This window comes from Syngnathus leptorhynchus, chromosome 5 (genome assembly GCF_054491065.1).
Source record: "Syngnathus leptorhynchus isolate UIUO chromosome 5, UIUO_Slep, whole genome shotgun sequence".
Classification (NCBI taxonomy): Eukaryota; Metazoa; Chordata; class Actinopteri; order Syngnathiformes; family Syngnathidae; genus Syngnathus; species Syngnathus leptorhynchus.
In genome coordinates, this window is record NC_141199.1 from 11783321 (window position 1) to 11807226 (window position 23906).

The 23906-nt window shown below is 40.7% G+C and overlaps 2 protein-coding genes across 3 annotated transcripts in view; one reads left to right on the forward strand and one right to left on the reverse strand.

The window, feature by feature from the left end:
• Positions 1-1537: 1537 nt before the first annotated feature.
• On the reverse strand, positions 1538-7725 carry slc44a1a (solute carrier family 44 member 1a). Its single transcript, XM_085911651.1, has 16 exons — positions 7446-7725; positions 7115-7201; positions 6551-6693; positions 5587-5723; positions 5343-5436; positions 5096-5265; positions 4850-4939; positions 4611-4753; positions 4304-4490; positions 3707-3875; positions 3161-3317; positions 2992-3075; positions 2781-2918; positions 2216-2452; positions 2051-2125; positions 1538-1971 (listed from the first exon to the last, which is right to left on the reverse strand). The coding sequence occupies exons 1-16, from the start codon at positions 7467-7469 to the stop codon at positions 1966-1968; spliced, it is 1941 nt and encodes a 646-aa protein (XP_085767777.1). The 5' UTR covers positions 7470-7725; the 3' UTR covers positions 1538-1965.
• A 402-nt stretch (positions 7726-8127) lies between these two features.
• The window catches only part of dlc1 (DLC1 Rho GTPase activating protein), a 64772-nt gene continuing 48993 nt past the window's right edge, over positions 8128-23906 (forward strand). Inside the window, exons 1-5 of one of the 2 annotated variants that reach the window (XM_085911649.1) lie at positions 8128-8211; positions 13615-14278; positions 14690-16455; positions 20326-20460; positions 20540-20629. In XM_085911649.1, coding sequence (XP_085767775.1) covers positions 14728-16455; positions 20326-20460; positions 20540-20629 — 1953 coding nt within the window. In that variant the 5' untranslated portion in view covers positions 8128-8211; positions 13615-14278; positions 14690-14727. The remainder of the gene's footprint in view (positions 8212-13614; positions 14279-14689; positions 16456-20325; positions 20461-20539; positions 20630-23906) is intronic. The other variant, XM_085911650.1, reaches the window with a different exon arrangement.

The window sequence follows — 23906 nt, forward strand, 5'->3', positions numbered from 1 at the left end:
TGTTATGTTGTGAACACAACACATGATGAACACTGCTTGCTGTTTAGATAAATACCGCACATAAAAAGCCAACAATATATTGACAAATAGCCATAAAATCACCCGAGAATAGTGAAAATAAGTCAACTATACTGTATGTTATGTTCAGTCATTAAATATGAAACCGGCAGTGCCTGTGTGAAATTGATCAGTCGGATTTTGGCCAAGACAAGGCAACTACAAAATACAGCTCCTATTCTATAATGGGCTCTGCTATGAAGTACAGTATTGTACATCTGCTGGATGCCAAATAAGTTATAATAGTGTCATAATACCAATAGTTATCATTCTGTGAAATTTTACTATCAGGGATGTGGTGGCAATTGGGAAATTCAGAAGACCCGAATAGCCAGTCCATTCTAGGCTGATATGGCACAGCAATTTTTTTCTATCCCTATATAATTTCCAATACACACAACATTATTACAAACTGGAGCCACAGTGGAGTGTTGACTTTGAATACATTCTTCCTGTTAGTGCCTGACATCACAGAGCCAGTATTCATTTATCAGATAAAACAATGAGCAAGTAAAAATCTGTATTTTTTATGAGTTATAGCGTAAACTGTCACTTTTCTACTTTTTATATGACTTAATACTCACTTATGAAAATGTCATCAAAGTTATTCAATGTACCGAGAACTGTATTGCAGGGTAAAAAAATGTGTTACTGTACAAGTTGTACAATACTGTAAAATGTCATACACCAAGTGGTTGAAAGTACTCAAGGAAAAAAAAAAAGTGTAATCATACAAAAGGTACATCCTGTGGCACAGGCCTGAGAGAAGGAGGTGTTTTCCTGTCTTTTTCGGGCTCTCAACAAAGGGCTTCCAGGAACGCCTGGTGCGCCGCGAGTACTAAAGGGATCACTTAGCTGTGACTGGCCATCAAGTGCTGCTCCTCTGTACTCCTGCTTTTTATAGGAGGAGACAGGCAAAGCACACAAAGAGAGCTTTCCCATCAATAACCTAATGGCTTAGTGGCTTGATTCCACAATGGAAGTCAAATGGGCACCAGGCAGTAATGTATGCAGCAGTGAGATTGCGTATCATCATGGGGATGCAATTTGGTGGCAATTTTCTCAAAAGGCAGAAGATATTTATATAATTACACATACATATATATATGTATGTACATATATATATATATATATATATGGATGTGTATATATGTGTGTATATATATATATATGTGTATGTATATATATATATATATATATATATTATATATATATATATATATACATACACACACACAAATTCTTAAATTGCATAAGTTTGACTTTTTAAATTGAAAACTAGGTTTAATTTTTTTCAATTGAAATACTAAAAAAAAACTTGCCATAATACTGTTATTCATTTCGTATCGTATCGTATCTTTTTATTCCTTCCTTATAAAATACAGTATGCCTTGCTCATTTAAATTCGATGCATTTCTGCCCCCTGCTGTTTAGTAAAGTCGGTGCACACTTTGAGGAAGAAGATTGTAGATTACAGATCTCAACACGAAATACATTTTTTTTTATTTCAAGTACAAAAACAAATAACAAAAAAATTAAACCGTTATTACAAAGCTGAAAAAAGTACACCGACTGTTTTTAGTTTCCAAACATGTTAAACCATGTTAAAACGGTTGTCGGCGAATTTTAAAAAGGAATCTAAACTGCATTTGGGGTTTAAGAAAGGCGTTTTGAAAAACTTAGAACACAGCTCCAAAACTTAGTGTCATAAGAACAAAATGGAACAAAACAAAGACTCTTCTGTCAGCCTTATTACTACATTTCTTGCTTCTATGTAGCACCCATCCTCATTTTGAAAAACTTTGAACACAGCTCCAAAATTTAGTCATAAGAACAAAATAGAACAAAACATATGACTCTTTTGTCAGCCTTATTAATACATTTCTTGCTTCTATGTAGCAGCCATTCTCATGTCTGCAAAGTAAAAAAAGAAGTCAATTCATTCATTAGACTAAACTCACACAACCATTTCACATCTAACACTTGAACTCACCATAGGCTTCATCTCACGTCCACTTCCATCCTCAGGCTTGTAACGGCCACTTTTCTTACTGTTCTCAATATATTCCTGCCCAAAAAAGCAGATTTCTATGATATAGTGGGGATTTGCACAAAAAAACACAAGTGTGCCATCAAGACAGTATGTAAGCACTGGTACCATTAAAGTTTTATCCATGAAGTACTCCCGACCGGCGCTGCCGTCGTTGTACTTGCTGTCGACGGCAAAGCAGAGGAAGAGGACGTCCACCACGTTCTCAAACACCGAGAGGAAACAGTGGGCCACCATGTAGGCGAACACGCAAACGATGATGAGGGGAAGGACCCACACGGTGTACTCGCGCTGGTAGTTCAACGCCAGCACGCCGGCAAATGCCGTGCCGGCCACGATGAGCACCTATCATGCAGAACGCAAACATTTGTCAGGCTGGAACAACATGCAGAGAACTCACAAAAGTGAGTACAGGCCTCACATTTTTAGAAATATTTTTTTATAACAGATCTTTTATTACTGACGAGTCACATGACTGTGGGAAGAAAAATGGCTAAATAAGCCCATTTTCACTTCTTGTTTCCACATATGGTTGCGTGTAGTTATTTTAGGGGATCGTAAATATACACTCTTATACAATCTTACTACATTGCAGCAAGTTGTGAAAGATTCCCGAAAAACATGATGGGTGTTCATATTTTTGGTGAGATAATATATTTGAGGGCTTAAGTACCTTTCCCAAAAAGAGGACAAAGTCGCCCACAGTGTTGATGGTCGCTACTCGCACGGCATTCTCCACCAGGATGACAAAGGCATCACGAGCTGATGTGCAGAAACTGGTGCTGTTGATGGCTGTGGCTGTGTAAGCATTCTATACAACCACACAAGTCATGAAATCTGAGAATGATCTTACCCGGCCCAAATCCTAACTGGATCTCACTTACTTGATTCAAGTATGCCAGACACTTCTCCAAACACCATAAGCAGCACACGCATGCTTTTAGCATGCAGCGAGCACACGCATTCTCCTGGAAAGAATATAGTGCAAAGTCATCGTCATCTAAGTAACTACATGAGTTTAAAATGTGTTCAAACTTTCCCAGGGAGGCTCACTTTTCCCTTGAGTTGACTGTGGATGTACATCAGAATGAGACGAGGGATCTTGACTAGAGTGATGATGAAGGAGCCTTTGGCCAGAGTACCGAGATGATAACGGAAGGTACGAACCGTCGCGGACAGGATGGGAGTGGCCGGCATGTTAGATTTATTCCTGCCGAAGAGCAACTTTGAAAATATAGCTGGCACCCAGTAAAAAAATATTACAGTGGAATCGTACTCATCCAAGTAAAACTGGGGGGGGGGGGGGGGGGGAAATGAAAGGAGAATCGACAATATTGATGGGGCACCTCAATCAATGACTAACTAATTAATAAATTAATTAATTACCTCAATTAATTTCTAACTACAATTAAATTCATTGAATATGCATGGTTAAAATAGTCCACGATTTCACATATTTTTTATGAATAACTAGTTGAAAACATGTATAATTTTATATTACATTTGCTATAGATGAGCAATCTCACAATGTCCCCAAGAACTTTGTATGATACCGTGTACAGTACAATAAAACTCTACCAGACTCGGACTTGTCTTTACCGCGTGAAGTAGTAGGTGACCACAGCACCGACGATGGTCATCTGCTGAAAGGCGAGGATGAACTCGCTGATCCAAATGAGACCCACTGCATGATACCAGACTAAGTATTGAGCGGGTCCATTCATGGGATACTCCACCATATTTGTGGAGTTGTTCTTCACCGGGTTTCCTGCAGAGGCAAGAAATGATGCACATGTTGGATTACATCATTCATCCTTATCATTTTCACTTTGGTTTAACCATGAAAGTACTGTAAGCACATGAATTATGTCGTACAGAGTTGACTCGCACAGCTTAGCGGCTAAACTTTGCTGAGAATAATTATGAGTCAACTGCACCGCCGAAAAGAGAAGTGGGAGACGAGGAGAGAAACGGCTCTTTGACTCTGTCCTCCCACACCACGAGACTGGCACAAGTTTCCGGATGTGGGAGTTAAGTTGCGCCATAAGATCAGGGCAAAATGTCACAAAACAAACTTCCTGGAAGTTGGAAATGACTTTACCATCAACTTATTTAGCGAGGAAATCGAATGCACCGTAACACAAGCAAAATAAATGCTCTTTTATGCTCTGAAACCAGAAGGTCACTACATTCAACCTGCAAGTCCAAGGAGGAGGAACACGGCTAGCCAATAGACCCAGAAGACCATAAGGCAGAGGAAGGTCCAGAAAGGCTGCAGGACCAGCAGAGGAATATGGATGAACACTTTTCCAGCCACGTGGAACAGAGAAATGGTGAGGGCAACGCGCTTCCTCAAGAAGACCATGATCAGCAGGAGAACCACCTGGAAGACAGAAAGTGGGTTCCAAAAGCCTTAGATGTTATCTCATGACAACTTTGCATCTTCCATTGTGTTCTGAGGCTTTCAGTCTTTGAAAACGTCAACAAATGTGTTCCGACATACCGTGAAAACAGTAGCGCAGATGGCATACACCAGGAGCGCCTTGACATTATCGGCCGCCACTTCTTTGCCAAAGACAGAGGCGGTGTTGTTCTTCAAGGCGTTCCTGTGGTCCACATACAGCCACCAGAGGACGCCTGTCGCTCCTGGAAAATAGTACTTTTCTATTACACTGTATTTGAGCAACCTACACTTTTATTATTATTTTTAATAATACAACACGACAGCATGTGATGAGTTACCAATAGTTCCAATGACCACCAGAATAGTGAGAATCCACATCAGCACTTTGGAGATGTAACGGATGACGATCATCATGATCAGGGAAAGAACTGCATCAAACAAAACAAAAGGTCTCTGCATAATTCAAATCATGGAAAGCTTGGTCACTGTGAACCGACATGGCTGAACTTGCAAACAGTTGTTTTGAAGAACAGATTATGTTTGTACTCGGTCATGTGTGCATTGTGAAACAAATGAGACTTCACCTAAGGACAGCACACAAAGTCCCACAATGATGTCCTTGCTAGCCATTACTCCAGCGACGACTCGGCGGAAAACATTGTTGTCACTGATGAATGTGAAAAAGGAGAGGGCCAATTCCGCGTAGCAGCCGACATCCGCTGGTATGCATCGGCGGAACAGTGGCACTGATTTACTGAGGCAAAGGAAGGGCGCGAGTGAAAATTGGTGGAAGCAGGCTGAGTGAGAGGAAAACTTTGAAACATTCTTTACCTTACTGGAACTGGGAGCTTGGGACATTTAGTGAATCGATCAGTGTGGCCCGTGTATCTTGCTGGACTGATATCATAGGTGCAGAGCGCAGATCCTTTGAAGAGAAAGATTAATGACATAGTAAAAATTAATTACAGAAATACTCTCCAATCCTGAAGACAGCATAAATGTAGTTAGCGGTATTACGGCCGTTTTTGGCTGCACTTGAACTATAAACTCAAGCAGCACCATTTTTTTTTCTCACCATTAGTGAGCGCAAACTGCTTTAAATCATTATAGGTCTTCAGTTCAGCGGCAGGACATTTGGAGACGCACAAAGCCACACTCTTCATCTTCCTGTTTATGATGTTGATGTTGCATGGGTCCAGAAAGAATACATACCTGATAGACACAAACACAAATGTCAATGAGATGTTACCTCATCTAGTTTTTGTTTAGTTTCATATAATAAATCATATAAACACACAGTTGCGTTCAGTAAAAACAGCAGCCCACGAGGCCATTAGAATGCAAGACTGGACTTTTAGTGAAGGAAGAAAATAAAAAAAACGGTGACATTAGCCGCCCCGCTGCACAGTTGTCTCTTTGTACCAGAAAAGGCTGGCTGGAAAATCAAGCATCAATAAAGCATGCGCCATTGTTTGAGTAATACTGGCCATGTAGTCTGAATGCTGCTAGAACTCTTACAGGAATTAAGTCTAAGGCCACAACCTAATTTCTCAGAAGGTAAGAAAAAAAAACCCACATTCAATATACGTTCTTTCATTCAGATATGTGAGGAATGTAGTAAGCAAGAACACACAAGTAAGCACGATGTCCCAAGGGCTGATTTAAAATCAGGAATGATTCAATATTTTGCCAAACCATTGTTGGAATTCATGCTTTTATAAGCACACAGTGTTGCTTTGAAGTTTTAATATCCACCAGATAACTTCTTTTTACACTAGGGTGACAATTAAGAATGTTGAAGAGCGTCATTATATTACGAAACATTCCATTCCATTACTTCCTAAAATGGGGGGGGGGGGGTATCTATATTTGAACTTCCCAGTGGAAGTTGAACACCATCCCAGCCTGAATAATGTTCAACGTGTTATTCGAAGCACTTTAAAGGCTACCTTTGGAGACAAGAAAAATGATGTTGTGCAGGTTGGGCTTGAAAAATATAGTACAGACATAGATAGATGTGTGTGCTGCAAGCGACTCACTTGTTTTCCAGCATGTTCCGGCCGCTAAGCTCAACGCCCTGGATCTTGGTGTTGTTGCGACCACAAACATTGCCGTAGCTGTCATATCCTGATATAAGTCGCGAGGCAGCTCCCGTGGCGATTGTGAAGCCACATATACAAAGCTGCATGACACAAATAATGGAATGTTAACAAAATGGGATTTTTCTAACGTCCTAATTGTGCCTGCAGGGGAACGTGGATGATTGGAAAGCTAGTGTTCATTTATTTGAGTAAATTGTTTTGTCTGCTACTTTTTCTACCATAAACGCTATGATTTGGTCATGTGCAACAATGCTGACCTTTGACCTTTGTTCTTAAACAACTGCATGTCTTATAAAGACGTCAAAGGCAATGACAACAGCAAAAGTGTATGGACACTCTCCTGTTGCACTGCAAAACTGTTTTAAGCGGTCTTGAGTTTCCTCGTTTGTCTTAGAATGTTAATGTCGATTGCAATGACATGTTTTGTGAGGTCACAACAATATAAACATTGCAAAGCTCCAACAAAATGTCTACCAAGCAAGTTTTCAATTGTACCCTTACCATTCCAAGGCAGAAGAGTATGAAGATGATGAGCCATGGAATATCCGTACAACTGCGATCCTTCAACGGGCTCCAGTCACGTTTACTCTGCCAAGACATGAACAGATAGAAACGTGCGTTCGATTATTTTAGTTTTGGGTGAGTGGGGCAGTGTCAAGCCCAATGGTGGTTTGCACGATCCCGTTGTTGTGGCTGTGCTGTCTAAACAAGCCGCCTTTGTCTGAAAAGTGACGTGAATTGTTACACACGCACAACATCAGACGTGCGCTACTGTTCGGATGTTGCGCCTATCGATCGATTGTCGAGTTCTTTCCATTTTGGCTCAACCTACCTCCGTGCTGCTGCAACATCCCATTGTAGATGAGAAAAAGACAGCTGTGGGTGGCGAGTGGAAAAAAAAAACTTTCGGCGCGCTTTATTCAACTAAAGTTGAGTTGTCCTGTCTCCACAGCTTATTTCTTTCGTTCTTTGCACCAGTTTAAACTGCAGCCATCATTTAGATCACAGTAAAGTTATTGAATTAAGCAACGGACGCCATTTTTCGCTAACTTCCCCCAGGTAAACACGGAAGACAACAAACTTCTTTTTGGTGCCTTAACAAGCTATCGGAAATATCAACGCCCCAACGCGAGAGAGCCCAGACACACCCATATTGTTGATTTTTTTCTCCCTTCAATTTATATAATCCTGAAATTACATGTAAAATTACAGCAAATACTATTCATCGCATCTGTACGTCTTTTATTTGAGATCCATTTTATGAGCAGTGTGAAAGAAAGCTCGCCTTTGTCAAATAGTTGAATTTCCCAGTGTTGAGAAACGCACCAAAGACTGACACTTAATTCGAACCGTGCGTGTGTCTTTGGGAGGTGTTTGCATGTAATGCAACTTAAATTGATATTTATATGCCTTTGCAGCAAATGTCTCGTAAAACCGCTTTCAAACGCTAATCAAAATGTTCTTCCAGTAGCTGCCAGTAGACTGCACCACCGAAAACGGAATGTCACGTCTGCATGCACTCGCCTTTGCCGTCAATTGAATTAAAAGTAGGAGTGCATAAGTGGAAGGAAAAAACCTGGTCTTCTAAATTATTAGGGGTAAGTATACTCTCTGAAAAAACTACTCTCCAATACTAATTCCTGAAAAACTTGATTTGTATTGGTTTTTTTTCAACCAGAACATCGACTTCAACCAGACAAACATAAAATAGCAATGTGCATATTCCCCCATCATTTTAACTCAAGGAATAATTAACTCTTTGGAGAGAACATAATGGAATTGAAACAAATGTCTTTGTTTAAACTCATGCAACAACACAAGCGGCAGAGATATAAAAACAACTACAATGTATTTTGATTGTTGATCAATTTGACCTAATTGACTCATTTGAGTCGACTAAAGTTTGTAGACTGAAATGCAGATATTTTAAAGCAGACAGTAGACCTTTTTCCTAGTCTGTAACATAAACAGACTGAATGTGAGGGCAGGGGGTTCTGCCTCTTGACCGCTGGTCGCATGAATTGTTTCTGCCGTAAATTATAGTCACTTTAAAAACTTTGCTTCTGTGTGGGGGCTGTGGAAAATTCTGTGCGTGGTCATGAGAATGCCTGGTTCATTGCTAGTGGACACGCTGAATTGGTGAAAAAGAGTCAAGTGACAGTGCTTCAGGCAGAAGTCTCTTTGACAAACCAAAACAAATAGATCACAAGCAAGAATAAATACCAGTGATGTATATGCAAAATAATAAAAGTACCATAGCTCAATGTAAGAGTGTAAAATAATTGTGTTTTCCTAATAAAAAAAATACTCAAAGCAAATTGATAAATAATATGTTGGATCTAAACTGCATTGACATGTACAATGTATCCAGAAAGTTACTTAAGTAAATGTAACACAACAACAAAACCCCCAAATAAAAGATAAATGATTAACAATTGCCATTCAAAACCTGATGTATGGGGATTGCTTTACTGTTAAAATGTATGTAACCATATCTGCCAAATGTTTAGTGGATCTTATATTGCGTTTCAGGTGTTGTCCACTCTTCCCCTAAGTACAACAGGCCCACTTAATTTTTCATTGAATGAATGAATGAATGAATGAATGAAAAGTCTTTAGGATCACAGTCTATTTACAGAAATTTTAGTTTGGCGTCCCCTGCTGCCTCTGCATTGTTATTGCAATTTACCTATTTCCTGATTTGATTAGAGTCAGACAGTGGTTCAATTTAAACTTGCTGATGGAGAACATCGTCCTCATTCTTTGCTGTTGGCTTCCCAGATCCACACTATTTAGTAAGTCAAGGCAAAAGGCTGTCTTTGTTTCCCCTTGCTTTGGAATTCTGTATTCAATTCTCTTGACATCTTAATCGACACACAACTCCCTTTTCATAACATGCCATTTCTAGTTGGGTTGAGTACTTTCCCCCACTTCAAGCAAATGTCTCATCACATGAATGTGACTGGAATGAATTCATCGCTTCCTAGAAATTAAGGCCATTTTATTTTCCCAGGAAGGTCAAGAGTTAACTTTCAGACTGTTTGCAAATTTTAGGGATGCAATGTCTTTTTGCGGGAGCTGTCCCCATCGTTGCAAGGTTGCAAAGATATTCGCCAGACATTTGCAAACATTTTTTTTGTCAGTTTGCAACCGTTAAAACCGGCGGACATCTCTGTAACCTTTTGCAACCTCGAACGAACCTTGACAAACAAACAAAAAACAACAACATTGGAACCATGCACAAACACTTACTTTGCCACTCGGTGAGATACGGGCTCATTGTCTAAACATGGAACCAATAACATGTCTAAATAAGTTTTGTAAGACTCAATTATCTGAAGACCATTACGGAAAAGAATGAGAGCAGGTGTTGGGAGGATTCAGTTGGCAACAAAATGCAAACATCACATCATGACGCCACTCATCTCCAGGCTTTTTGAAACTCAAAAGTGACAGCACACAAATGCTTTGGCAACAGTATTGAAGGACAACACATTTTCCTGGATTTCTTCTGGAAGAGTCCAAGCCAGTGCTGCACATGTTTGGCCGAATCCTGGCTGGGTGCGAGAGGGGAAATAGTGAATGTACCACATCACTATTCTGGCCCACTGAGCACAAGGATGGATTGGCCCTCAAGGGAATCCATTTGTCACTGAGTCCAAAGAAACAACTCACAGAATGCCATCTTTGTGATTACAACCAAGATGTAATTGTCTTGAAGCCTTTTGGATGAATGATTTTGTTGTGTTGGAACATTACGCGTGTTTTCAGTTTCAAGATGTGAAGCAGTTGACCTCTTTTTGTGAAAGCAAACATCATCTGTGCACATTCCAAGTTGATTCTCAATTGCTATGATTCACATGTCAGGAAGACAATCTGTATACAAGGCTAAATGTGCATGAGACTTTAAGTGAAGTATCGAAAATACAGAGCAGATTCTAAACAGGGAACATTGTAGTCTTGCCGAAAAACAATTTGCCCTAGATGACACAAATACATAGAACCAAGGAACACACACACAGAAAAACACACGCCCCCATTAAACAAGAAAAAGATTAGATAGATTTTTTTTAGCCTGGAGACTGTTCTGGTCAGTACCCTCAATAACTTGTACTTCCTGTTCCCACGGCAACTTGCACCATAAACTGTGGTCACAGGCCAAAGCCCCCTAGGGTACCGCCGGCAATGATTTTTCGTCGGCTCATTTGATACCGCATATACTTTTAAATTTCCTATACTGAGCCGCAAACACCTCGTGGCAGCTTGTCATTTTCTTCTCTCTTGTCCATTAGTCGAGAATTAAGATAAAAGTCCTAACTTTCTTCACCAAGTTGCTTCACAACATAAATAATGCAGTTGGATTCAAATATTTATTATATTAGAAGATTAAAAAAAAATTGCTATCCAATTCCCAGCAAGAATAAATTTAAAATGACTGCGTCTTGGAGAACGCTTAAGACTCCAGTAGACTGGTTAGGAGGAGGACTCTAGTGTCACCTACTTTTCCCTTAATGGGCAGACTCGCTCCGAAACGATTTTCAATGCCAGTGATTTAGAGTGACGTATTTTTCCAATAATAAACTAAAGTGGTTAGGAATGTGTGGCTGTTTCCTTTGGGGCGTCACTGCTCCACTTAAGACGCAAAAGTGAGGGATTATGGAGTGAATCACAAATGGGTCATTTTTAAACATTTTTGTGAATAATGTTCCCATGTGCTAATTTAAAAGACGTGTCCAAAGAAATCGTATCAAAATTTGTAACCTTTGTTTTGTTTCTCAGTAGAACACTTCAATACTTCAGCTGCAAATTAGAGTCTTGAAAGTAAAAATGCAAAAACAAACCAATTATTTTCCCTAAACAGAATTAGTACAAGAAAAATAACATTAGGTCATCTAAGCTCAGTTCATCATGGCTGTCTTCGTGCGGCTTGTTGCTCCTGACTCACCATTAGCAAACCTCCGGAAGCTGGCATGATAGTTCACTGTCATGTTAAGTACAGAAACCAAAATAGATGGTTGCCTCCTAAACTTGGTGTCATTTTTTTAATGATAGTCAAGTCTCCATTCTTTTAAATACATACTGCTTATTTATCCTGTTGGTGGCCATTGGGACTGCATCCCAACTGGATTCCACTTCATTTTTCGTGGTCTGTTTTCCATACCCAAATAGTACCACAGGAAACTGTGAAATCCATGTCCCATCAAGCAGGAACGAGGATATTTACTTCTCAGCACGTGTGTGTGGAGACTGAGAGCTGCAGTAAAATGGGCCACTGCAGAAAACTGGAGACCATAGATTACAATACTCCAATGTCAAGCGCTAACTGCGGTGCCGGTGTTTCTTGTCGTCATCTTTAGCTGTGTATATAAAGATGCGGTGATGACTAAGCTACTTCCCTAATTAGCCACCCAAAGTGGTTATGTCACCGTATAGTATTGGGTACAAGAAAAAGTGCCCTATTTTTCCTGTCGAAAAGCATCAACAGCATTTTGAGCCAAGTCGGAAGACGAGGCATTATGGCGAAAGGTGAATCACAGCCACCACTAGTTTCCAGTCAATTACGTTGAAATCATCCCATTTAAATTGCCTGGATGTCACTAATATGAACTACTACACAACCAATGGGCCTTTATCAAAGTAAAAAGTAATCCAAAGTAGGGCAGAGACCAATTGATGCTCCACCACACTGTTGCAGTTCACTTACAACCACGAGACATTTGTTGTTTCACATGTTGTTGGTTGAACACTTGTTTGCAAAATGTCATTGATAGATCACAGTATGACGTGCATGGCTTACCATGCGGCCGCGCAAGGGGGTCTGAATGCTGTAGGGAGGCTTTAGCTTTTTAAATTATAGAGCTAGAGATAGATGTCTACAGGCGGTAATGAGTGGATTGCCTGAGTCACTTCAATCGGCAGCCGCATCCACGGCGAAGCCACTGTGGCCAACCAGATCTGTATTTCGTTACACTGAGCTCGGTATAACCGCAGCGTACATCACGTGACATACTACAGAGAATTTTTGGTTGAACTTGGATCTTTTCATTTAAGTACGACCATCTGTGTCCCTTAAGAGTCCAGAGTGACTGTTTCCCAGCAAGACACCCTCAAAAAAAGCTCATCCGTCGCACATCTGGATGACCCGCAGGTTAAAAGGCCGAGATTGGAGGCATAGTATGCAGGGTGTTCCATTCCGGTTTTCTCGATTTGATAAATGCGGTCACAATTTGGGATGAGTGTAATTCAGCAACAAAGACAATTTTGGAGTGACACAAGTTTGTAGGCAATGGAAATCAGCCTCTGTTCCGCAGCTGATTCAGGCTGGGAATGTTGTGCTGCTGTTGCGCCTCGCCGCACAGAGACGGAAAGGCGTCACACAATGATTAGCCGGCTTATAAGCCACGTTGACACGTCTCTGTCACTGGATTGTGATATATAACACAATGATACAACCCCTTTGAGGTGTTTTTCTTTGCACATATTTATCTACGTCTGTAGTTTTTGCAACCCCGTTCTCGGAATTTTGAATTCAAATAATATGAAAACCAGAACAGAAAAAAAGTACTTTCCATCTGTTTGCACTGATTATTTAATGTTGATCTACGGTACACTACAGTTATGTGTTGGTGTGTTTTATCAGACATTCTTGTGCAGTTGCAGGACTGCACATTTTGGGTAAAAGTATGCCTTAGATAGAATGGCTGGAGTGAAAAGAGCTTTTTTTTTTTTTTTTTTTTCCCGAGGCCAGTGCTCAGGTTCTTATAGGGCAGTCTGTGTATTATTAAACCCATTGGCAGAAGTCTTAGGAAGGCGCTGTAAGAAAATGGACAGGTTCACTGAAGCGAGTAAATCACAGTTTTGTTCAAAAATGGACTCATGTGAAGATGTTTCCAAAATAGCAAGGAACGTTGTAAAAGTGGCAAAACCTGTGAGTGGATGTTGAGTTAATATATGTTGTCAGTATGTTGTGCAAGTTATAAACTGGGGGTTGGGGCTGGTAGGATGTGACTCAGACTCCCTGTCAAAATCAGCGGGGAGGAGACCTGATGAGAGAGGGATCGAATGGAGAAGACGAGGGGAGGAGTGGGGGAAGGCAAAGCCGGCCCCTCTTACACCACCCAGCTCTCGGCATTCGGCGTCAGCAAAAACACTAATGTGATCAAGATGGAAGATGTCTTTGGACTTTCCACTGCTTCTGGGCTTTCTGTCCGTCTTTGGGGTGCTCTTCAGCTCGCCGACCGCTGTACGGGGAAGCTACCGACTCCAGTCAGAAACCTCAAGTGAAGACGGCCAACAACTTCTCAGACGGATATGGAATCATATTCCCTTATTGCACTGATTTCACTCAGTGGATGAATGAAAGCGCGAGAGACTTCCACATATTTCTGGCAGACAGCACTCGGAGCAGATCAGAAGCCAATTTGTTGGTTATCACCAGATGTTTTACTGTTGACTTTATGTCTTCATAATCGTATCATAAAACGCTGTCATCACTTACCACAAGAAGAAGAAAAAAGGAGAAGCACACAGGTGACTCTTGGTTGCTGGGCTGAATGACAGATTGGAGGAGATTTGAAACTTTCATCATTCATAAACTCTGCAGGTTCATGCACAGGACGCAGATGACAGTTGGCATCAGCCTACGTGACTTCTAGGAAACAAAAGGTAAAAATAGAAATGAAAAAGTGAAGCCAAATAAGATGACTGTTTTTATCTACAATCAAATAGCTGGACAATGACTGTTTTGAAGTTGCGTAATTTAAAGCAATCTTTTGACATCACGGGATTAATCAAATTTTGTAGCCATTAATTTTTATTTTCTCAAAATGTTAATTCTGTCAAGCGTGCTAATGGTATTTTGAAAGCATCAGTTTCTACTGACTGGGTGGGGAAATTGCGAATACATACAAATAAACTGCTTGACTGTCTTCAAGTGTTAAATGAAAGAAAATTCAACAATTTAAAAGCTGTTCAAATGTTACATTTTAGTTGCCATGGCTTTCAATGCATAACATTGGTAACAAAACCATATTGGTCTTCTCACGTCCATGTCTTATTCGTCCTTTTCATCCTCAGTCAAAAGCATCCCTATGGAATAGCGCTGGCCACCAATAATGCCAGTTGCTATTCGCAAGAGAAGTTGGGAGGATCATGTGACTCATCCCTCAGGATTACAGTATAGCTATGATGATCTGGATCTGATCTGTTGCCATGGTGTTGACAGCGAGGGGCTTTGGAGGGGTTCGGGGGCTTCCAAGCAAGGTCGATGGACAAGGTGCACCTCCATGCCAGAGGGCTGCCACCGACTGTTCACAGATGAGCTGACTCCGAGTCCAGATGTGACCACCTCTGGAGTACATGATAAGATCCAATCGGAGGATGTGAAGCTGACAGAAAATGTTAAAGCTCCGCTTGAGATGAAGTTCATTTGCAGCCTCCACAAATGTTTGGATGTGCCGCAGAAGGGGGCTGTCCAATCTAACTGCGTTTCCCAGAGTGACAAAAACGGCACTATGATTTTCTGTGCTCAGGAAGCTGTCGATGGTAAAGACAAAGTTGGCACAGAGAATGACGATGATGTCTTTAAAAACTCACATAGTATCTGTCATAAGGAGCAACAATGCATCTCTATTTCTTCCAACAATGGGCCTCCACTGTTACAATCTGCTGCCGGACAGCCTGGCAAGCCTCCAAAATGTTCGCAAACAAAGGAGGGACATACAGATAGTGACAGCAGACCTCCTGAAATCTCAGAGGCCACACCAAAGTCGCGCTCTGCTACTCAACACGAACCTCGGAATGACCTCCCAGATGTTGAGGAAGTGATTTCCATCCCTGGCCATGCTGGCGCAAAGATAACCTTGGATGTCGGTGTGCTCAGTTCACTCAATAAAATGGATAGTCTGCTTGTGACGTCATTGGCTAACAAAGTTGTGACCTCAGCGGGAGAAGGAAAATGTGACAAAGGAGCAATTGAACCCTGGACCACAGATTCATCTGACAAACTGCTTGGATTAAATAACCCAGAGACTCTAAATGAAAAATCAGGACATGAGCGCCTTTCCAGAGACATTCAAGAAGGAAAGCAAGATCCTGCTGGAGCATGGGATACGGCCCCTGGTTGTGAAATGCCCGCTCAGACACTGTCGGAGCAGCGTGATTCCGAAACAAGAGCAATGAAAATGTCTCAAGGGGAGGAAAGAAGTGATCCAGAACGCTGTGAAAAAAATGTCACTTTAGGACCTATCACATCAGCTGATATTTGTGCCAAAGTTCAATGTTGCTTGGCCAACAGTAAAGTGCCGTGTGAGCAAGAAGAATCGCGTAAGTCAGAGGAAGTCCGGACACAGAAAATCATTATTGAAGAAGCCGAGCCCATTTTGACTATGACGACTGCAAGTCAGCCAAACAAAGACTTTGATGAAAGTTCTTTATCATTGGAAACCATCCCAGAGGTGAACCCAGTTGAAGCAGCGGGTAGCCGTACACCTGCTCCAAAGAATCTCACCGCAACTATTCACTGCCAGAAAGATGATGAAAATGCAGCAAGAGAAAAACACCCCCAAAAGCTGCTTCCACTCTTAGCAGAGGTCAACAATGTGCTCCCGCTGGAGGGACTCCATGGCAACGAAGCCTCTGGTCGCCTCAATGAGTCACCTGGCTCTGAGATGGCAGATGGTCCTTGTGAACGCCACACGCAATCGGCCGACTCTAGGACGGAGCAAACGAACAACGCCGTGCAGGAGGATATTCCCTGTGACATATCTCCCGTCAATCCGGCTTTTGATGGAATGCCTGGAATTCAGAAGGAGGAGGAAGGAGTGAAAGTGCGCATTAAGAAGGTAAGGATGAAGATATTGAATGACGTATTTTAACTTTGTGAGACGGTTATTGGGTGTTAGTGGTTTACTGATTAATGCACCACACTTTTAATGTTTTTTTTTGTTCAAAACTAACATACACAGCCTATGAATCATTTTTGTCCCACACTTGGCAAACTTCTCGGAAAACAATGACTTCACTCTCACATGCTAGAATATTTGTGTGTGTGTGTGTGTGTGTGTGTGTGTGTGTGTGTGTGTGTGTGTGTGTGTGTGTGTGTGTGTGTGTGTGTTTGTGTGCGCGCGCGCCTGTTTTGTGGTGCTGATATGTGAACTGTTTGTCTTTCTTAACAACTCATTTCAAAACAAAGTCCTATAATTGTGTGGAGACTATGAACACAGAGATTTGAATGCGCAACGTCTTGCCAGGATGAAAAGTTTGAGATTCTAGCATAATTGCACACTGGGCTATTTACACCCTCTGGTCTGCTTAGCGAGCACAGTAAAGTGCCCAAAATGGATTTAGGTTCGCTGTTACAAAGAAAAAGACTAAAGACTGTTTATTCATTTGGTAATTGTAATTGAAACAATTCAAAAGCAGTTAAAAGTTGGCAGCAACTCCAAAATAATTAATGACAGCTCAAGAAGCACATTTCAGCATGACTTGTATTTTTCTCAAGGTAGTTATGAAAATCCCTTCATTATCTATTACAAATTTTGTTTTTTTTTTCTTTAAAAGGATAAGCATATTTATTACCTATAAATCCAAGAGGTTATCGTTTAATCTGGATGGGTTTGTTCCTTTGTTTGCATGTCATTTCCTGTCTAGAGAAGGTATTTCTCCAAAAATGCCCCACTGAGTTTTGGTGAGAGTTTTCAGACTGCAAGCATGATGATGATTATTATTATACATTAAAAATCAAATCAAAGTTTTTAATTCAACCTACTTTGTGTAGATGTGAAGCTTTAATGTGAACTCAACTTCAGTCAGATCTGAATAAGAATAATTTATATTGTACTTCTTTTCAATACAGACAAACCATATCTTTTATGTTCTGGTATTGTGCACATTCAAAATCGAGAATTTCCTAAAAAAAAATTCAAGTATATCAAAATTATAAAAAGAACAAAAATAGAGGATGCGTGTCATTCATCACAAAGAAAGTCTCAGCATCTTTTGCCACTTTTGTCACCACCCTGCCAAAAGATATATATTTAGCACATACAGACTAAAAAATGTCGCCATTGTAAGAATCTACAACTGGACAAAATCGTGAAGCGACTGGCTTACTGAAGGAGTTTGTCAATATGATTTTGGTGGCCTGCCAACGTCACGTTGGTTTTATGACCATTGTTTGCATAATTTGTTATATTGTGTCACTGTGCTTATATTATATGTTTTTAGTAAAGTACTTATTATAGTCCACACTGGAAATGCTTTAATGCCATACTGGCAACCGCAATTTTGTTTGCCTTGAGTCACAAACCTGGAATAGGCTATGATGCTCACTCCCCCATGTGAACAGAGAGAGTCGCCTACTTGACATTATGGTTGTGTGGATTCCTAAAAGAATATGTACACTGTGCAGACATTACTTCAGACATTTGAGTGAATCAACAATTGGGCTCTTCGTAGAATATCCGGCTTTACTCTTACATACCAGCAGGGATGACGTCAATCCTCCAGGAAGTCGACATCACAGGTTTTGCTGGGGGCTTGCTAAATTAGGTCGGCATCAATATCATAGGCATCCTTAAAATATTGCATTTGAAGAGCAAATATTCTGACTTGTGGAACTCCTTAGGAGGTGTGTAACCACAAAAACGTAAGACAATGCATTCATGACCAGATATGGTCATTTTAGCCACAAGGTTTTTCACCATTTTATATGAAAATATATATTACTATTACTGTCAAAAAGAGGAAGCATTTGGTCTAAAACATGCAAAAGATGCAAAAAGATTTTTCAATACTATATGGATTAAACAGCTGGATTTTATGATAGATGATGATGTACAATTCTGGACAAGACGTTCAATTCATGATGACTTCCCACGAGGCGCATATTGTTGTGGATCGAATTAGTAAAACGAAACCCATCTGGTGTGCGTAATGACTTTAGATTAACTTGATATTGGGCTTTGTTACTGTGTTTATTTGTTTTAGCAACAAGGATTTATCCTGACCTCAGGCTCTATAGTCGTCTATCTGGCAACAGACGACTTGGCTGGAAAAGAGCTTTCTCTCTCTCTACATCTGTCTGTCTCAATTTCTGTTCTCATTTCACAAGAAAGCACTCACCGTTGTGTGAGTGCACCGCTGTAGCCCGTCGAATTTTGGCAATCTCTCTTTTGCAAACAATTTCATTTTAAGAGAGGAACAGCTGGGTGTCGGGAATTAAAAAAATAAATAAAATAAAAGCAAAGAAAGGGGAGGGAAGTCTCCAGCAGTTCAGTGTGGGAACTGTCTTGCATTAAAAAAAACAGGAAGTGGAGAGGAATGTAATGGGATGAGAGAAAAAGAGCACCCAAACCACCAGAACACCCCATAAAAAGACACAGACTTGCTCTACACTTGTTTTTCCACTTTGCTGTTTTGCGGTTGCTGTTGTTGCCGTCTCTCACCAGATGCGTTTGTTCATTCAGCGAGGCCTCGTGAAGATGTCATTGTTTTACCATGACAGTGTGTCTTTGTGATACTCTACTAAAGAGGCAGAACATGGCAATGTGCGCCGCTACCAGCCTGGAATGTCAGTGAATGCACAAACGCGAGAGATTTTGCTTCAATGAAAATGAAAAGTTCCCCAGAGAATAGGTCCAGCCCCAAACCCCCATCACCCCCCATAAAAGTGAATTTGTGGCAAGCGAATTGTGAATAATGCAATTCTGAGAAAAGATAGGGATGTTTCCTTGACAACGTATTGTGTTGCGTTTCATTTATAAGTCACAAACACACAAAATCTGAATGTGATTACTTTCCTCCGTCCACACCCATCGTTAAGTAAAATCGAACCGCATTCGAACATGTTTTCGATTTGTATTTCTTCGCCTACATAATTCAATGTGATTTCCTGATTATGTATCACTTCTCGGAGCAGAGGGAGCCTGGTCTTACGTTCACATGTTGCCATGCCTCCGTACCTTTGGAGGAACATACAGAGTGCCTCATTGTCCTATGAGCTCACCCTCATTACGCTTTTTAACGAGTTGTGTTTACGGCGATTGTAACAAGGTTGGTTTGGTTACAGCCTTGTGATGTCATTTGTTCGTTTTTGTGTGGAAGGAGGCTCAGGCTGTTAGTCCCACTTATTGCTGGAGACAAAAGAAAATGAAAGCACGTCTTGCCTTACTTGAAGAACACCACCTGGGGTCACTGTGAGGCTTTTAGTCACTGTTGAAGAAGTGAGCAGTGCAGGTTTATTAGGCACAACACAGCTGCGGTTGTCTCTTGACCCACCATGCAATGACACAGTTTGCTATCCATCCATTTTCTGAACCGCTTCAACTCATTAGGGTCAAGTAATCACGAGGACAAACACTCCAGGCCACAATTTACATTACCTTAACTTCAGAGTATAATCATCAAATGAAAAATGCTCTCAATTGGAAAGTTTATGTTTATCCAAACAAGTATCTGCCATATTGTAGCCCTTCACTGCTGCTTTTGTTTATTTGTCTGAAAGGTGTTTTAGACAATATGTCAATGCTTATTTTCTTTCCCCATATATATTCAAAGATATTCCAAATAATTCAGTTCAAGTTATTATTGTTTTTACACTTTTATAGGACGCATGCAGTATAACATGAATATACAGTCTATTGTGGCTACCTACATAGATAGACTTTTTGTTTTATGTTACTTATATCTCCTGTGGAAAAATGTCCTTTCAGCGAGACCATGCTCGTCTGGACTCGATGGTGCTGCTAATGATGAAGCTGGACCAGTTGGATCAGGAAATTGAAAATGCCTTGAGCGCCAACTCTTCCATAGGCAGCACCCCCACCCTTCCTCGAAGACGACAACTGGTACGAATTCTAATGCAATCTACGTATATTTGAATAAATGCACGGGAAAACACAGACATTGGATACTTTCTTGATGCAGGACTTTGATTTGGAATCATCATATTCTTATGGTCATGCTACATCAGCTAAAGGCACCCCAACGACTCTTGGAGCAAAGCCTAAGAGTGGGGTAAGTTGGCTTTCTTATCATTATATAAGTCTGTAATTGAAAGTCTGCATGTAATATTGATTTCAAAGTGCAGGATGTTTTTATCATTTCATGTTTCATCGTTTGCACTGTCCTGCACAGCACTTTAAGTAGTGAAACAGATTCATTGTGTCATGGTTTGGATAAAAAGAGCAAACAGACTCTTTGTGTTCATACATTTACTTGGAGTGAACCTTCCAATTGTAAGAATCTGCCGGCAACACTTAAAGCTCAGCCAAGCAGACGTTAAAACTCTATAATTAGCCGCTTCCAGAGATCTACACCCATTCGCCCCAACAAAAAGGGTCAAGGGGTGCCCGTGAGTTGAGACACCAGGAAAGGGGAGTCACGAGGGGTGCGCTTTGTGTGAAACACCCCTCCTCAAACCCTTTTGCTTGCTCACTTAATGACATTGTCAAAGCAAAGTATGGAATGATGCTTGTTTCTAATCTCATGTCCAAGGTGTTTCTGTTGGGGAAAACAATGGCTTTATCAAATTCCACCATTATCTGTTGTGATTCCATGCTCACGTAGTCACGCCAAGTTTGCGAAGAGTGTAGGCTAATTTTAGACAAGGTATGCGACACACACAAGACCTTTGATGTTCAATGGATGGATGTGGGCAACACTTCCCATAACCTCTTAAAGTCATCCCAACTTGCTTGGATAAAAATTGCTTTTACATATAGATGTCTTTTTTTAAATCATAATTTTACAAGAATAAAGATATGAGGACTGTAAGGAATTTTGCCTCCAAAAAAATAAAATAAATAAAGGTGAGAAAATAACTTAGAAACACCAGGTGGCTGCTCACACGTTTCAGGTCAAGTAGGCCTTTCACAAAACAACCTTTATTCTGCGAACAGAATTCAGACAAACAGCACTTCATGTTGGCACCTAAGGCATTTTTTCCAAAGTCTCATGCCAGATTTAGTCGAATCTACTGGGGAAAAATATGTGTGTATGTGTACTATGATTTATAGTTTGGCCATTGGAACCAGGGTCAATTTGCATTAGCATTCCTTCCATCCCGTGCAGGGATAACTCGTGTTTGTGCTATTACTGTCCCCCTCGCACCCACTGGCACATTCTGTAACACTTGGGTGTGATTGTACCTAGTACATACTTGCGCCATTCTGTCTTTTATGTAACCATGATAAGTGAGGAGTTGGTATGTGGCTGTGGATGTTTTTGAAGAGTGAGCATTCACTGAGCAAGCTCTATATCACTTAGCGTATTTACCGCTGTGGGTTGAAGGAAACAGATTATCAACCTCTTGCCACCATGCCTATTGTTAGCCTTAAGCAGGTGGTTGTTTTCCTTGTATCAAATTTGTGTCTAATCTCGAGCGGATGTTGTGTCACAGCAGGTGTTATACTCTCAGTGTGCAACTGCTATTCTTTGACCTGAGTGTTTTTGTTGGCAAGTTTCTTTGATTTACTTAGTGCAGAAGGTGTCTCATAGTGTTGTTTGGCTTGTATTATTGTCTTGCAACAGGTGTTTCTTCTTCCATAAACCACATTTATGTTAATGGTCTTGAAATATCGACGTGTGAGAGGTAATTTTGAATTATCCTTAGACGTGTTAACCAAGTCACACTCTAGATTTGTCTCATGTTGTCAAGCTTAGTTCATGACACAGCTCAAGAGCTCCCACTTAAACATCTAACCATGTACACATGATCACCAATCCAACCAAAGATTGATAATCTTGCACAATTTCAAATTATCACTTGTTTTGTGTATGGATTCTGAAACTGTATCATAACCGGTTGTTATATTGATACCAGCAAAATTACCGTACATGGCTTCAATCCTTCAATCCTGATTTTGAAATGGTATCATAACCGGTTGTCATATTGATACCAGCAAAATTACCGTACATGGCTTCAATCATGTAATCTGCACTGACAAATGCAATTTATATGCGGCGTTAGAGCCATTTGTTTTGAGCCTCTATTTTTAGGGGTCAGTGGCTGTAGAGGATATGCCAAGCCACAGAGGCGGGTGGAGGCTGCTGACCCCTGACCACCTTCCTCTCAAAGTTACAGTCGGAAACAACATATCAGTCACCTTGAGTGCCGAGCTTTCTCACCAGTACAACATATGCGGTACCCCCTTTAAGAGATGTACCACTAAACTGGCTGTCAAATTCAGCAAAGAGGTGTTTAAACCAGCATTCTTACAGATATGGTGACAGTTACTAATCTATATCAAGCCTCATCCAAACATTCCATGACAGGGAAACTTTTGACCTCTCGCAGGGATTTTTTTTTTTTCTAAAACCCACCAGACAGAGATGCAGCCAAAACAGACTGAAATGTTGCACACACGTTTTCATGAGTGGCTCACCAAAGGTTGAAAACAAGCAAAAATACCAAATAAATTATTGAGATATATGTTTGACAACAAACATGCTAATATATGTTTGAAAACAATTTCATTGGGGCCCGCTGCCTTTATCAAAAAATAATAAAACAAAATGTGTGCATGTAGGTGCTTTGTTTGAATGTCCCGGCTGAGTAAGTATTTTTTCATAATTTTACTTTTTGAATAATGAATATCTATGCCATTATTGAGCAGCATTTCTGTCTCATCGCATCGATGAATGTGAGACCTTTACTCAGTAATTCTTTGTTTCACAGTGGTGTGTGGCAGGCATTCCACAATGCTGTTTTAAATGTGACTTTTGTCATCTGTCAGTAGAGTTATCAGAATTTCACGGTGAAATCCGAATCTCCCAAGTATCCGTTCTAGACTTTTATGTATTTTGGTGGAACCATTTGTTGAAGATATTTTTATTTTAGTTTGATGAGTACCTTCCTTCTTGTCAGTAGGTTATGTATGTGCAGGGCTCTTTATCTGTCTGTAGTTAGTGGACAATAGAAGAGTTGTGGTTTGCGTGCTAAGGTCGCAAGCAGATCTCTGCTCTGTCCTTCCTCTGTGTTCCGGTTTGGTTGCCTCTCAGTCCCCAAACATCCTCTATCCCCGACAGCCCCTCCTCAAGGTCTGTGAAATGCTTAACTTTGCTGCCTTTCCTTTAACTCTTCATGGCCACTATGCCTCATGGTTGTTGTCAGTCAACAACCGGTGCAAAACTCTGAGATGGTAACGTTAGTATTTACTTTGCTTGGGATGAATCCAACCACTGCTTGGCCAGGAACTGAATTCCAGTGGTTACTCTGGCCACGACAAACACTTTGTATGGGGTCATTGTCCCCAAAGTCACTCACACTCGAAAAAGTCACAAAAAGCATAAA

Coding starts and splice junctions, on each gene's coding strand:
- slc44a1a (XM_085911651.1), bottom strand. CDS start 7,469: ATGGGATGTTGCAGCAGCACGGAG. Junction 4,940..5,095: donor ACTTTGTGTGCTGTCCTTAG/GTGAAGTCTCAT, acceptor TGTTTGATGCAG/TTCTTTCCCTGATCATGATG. Junction 2,453..2,780: donor TTGTCCTCTTTTTGGGAAAG/GTACTTAAGCCC, acceptor TCTGCATGATAG/GTGCTCATCGTGGCCGGCAC.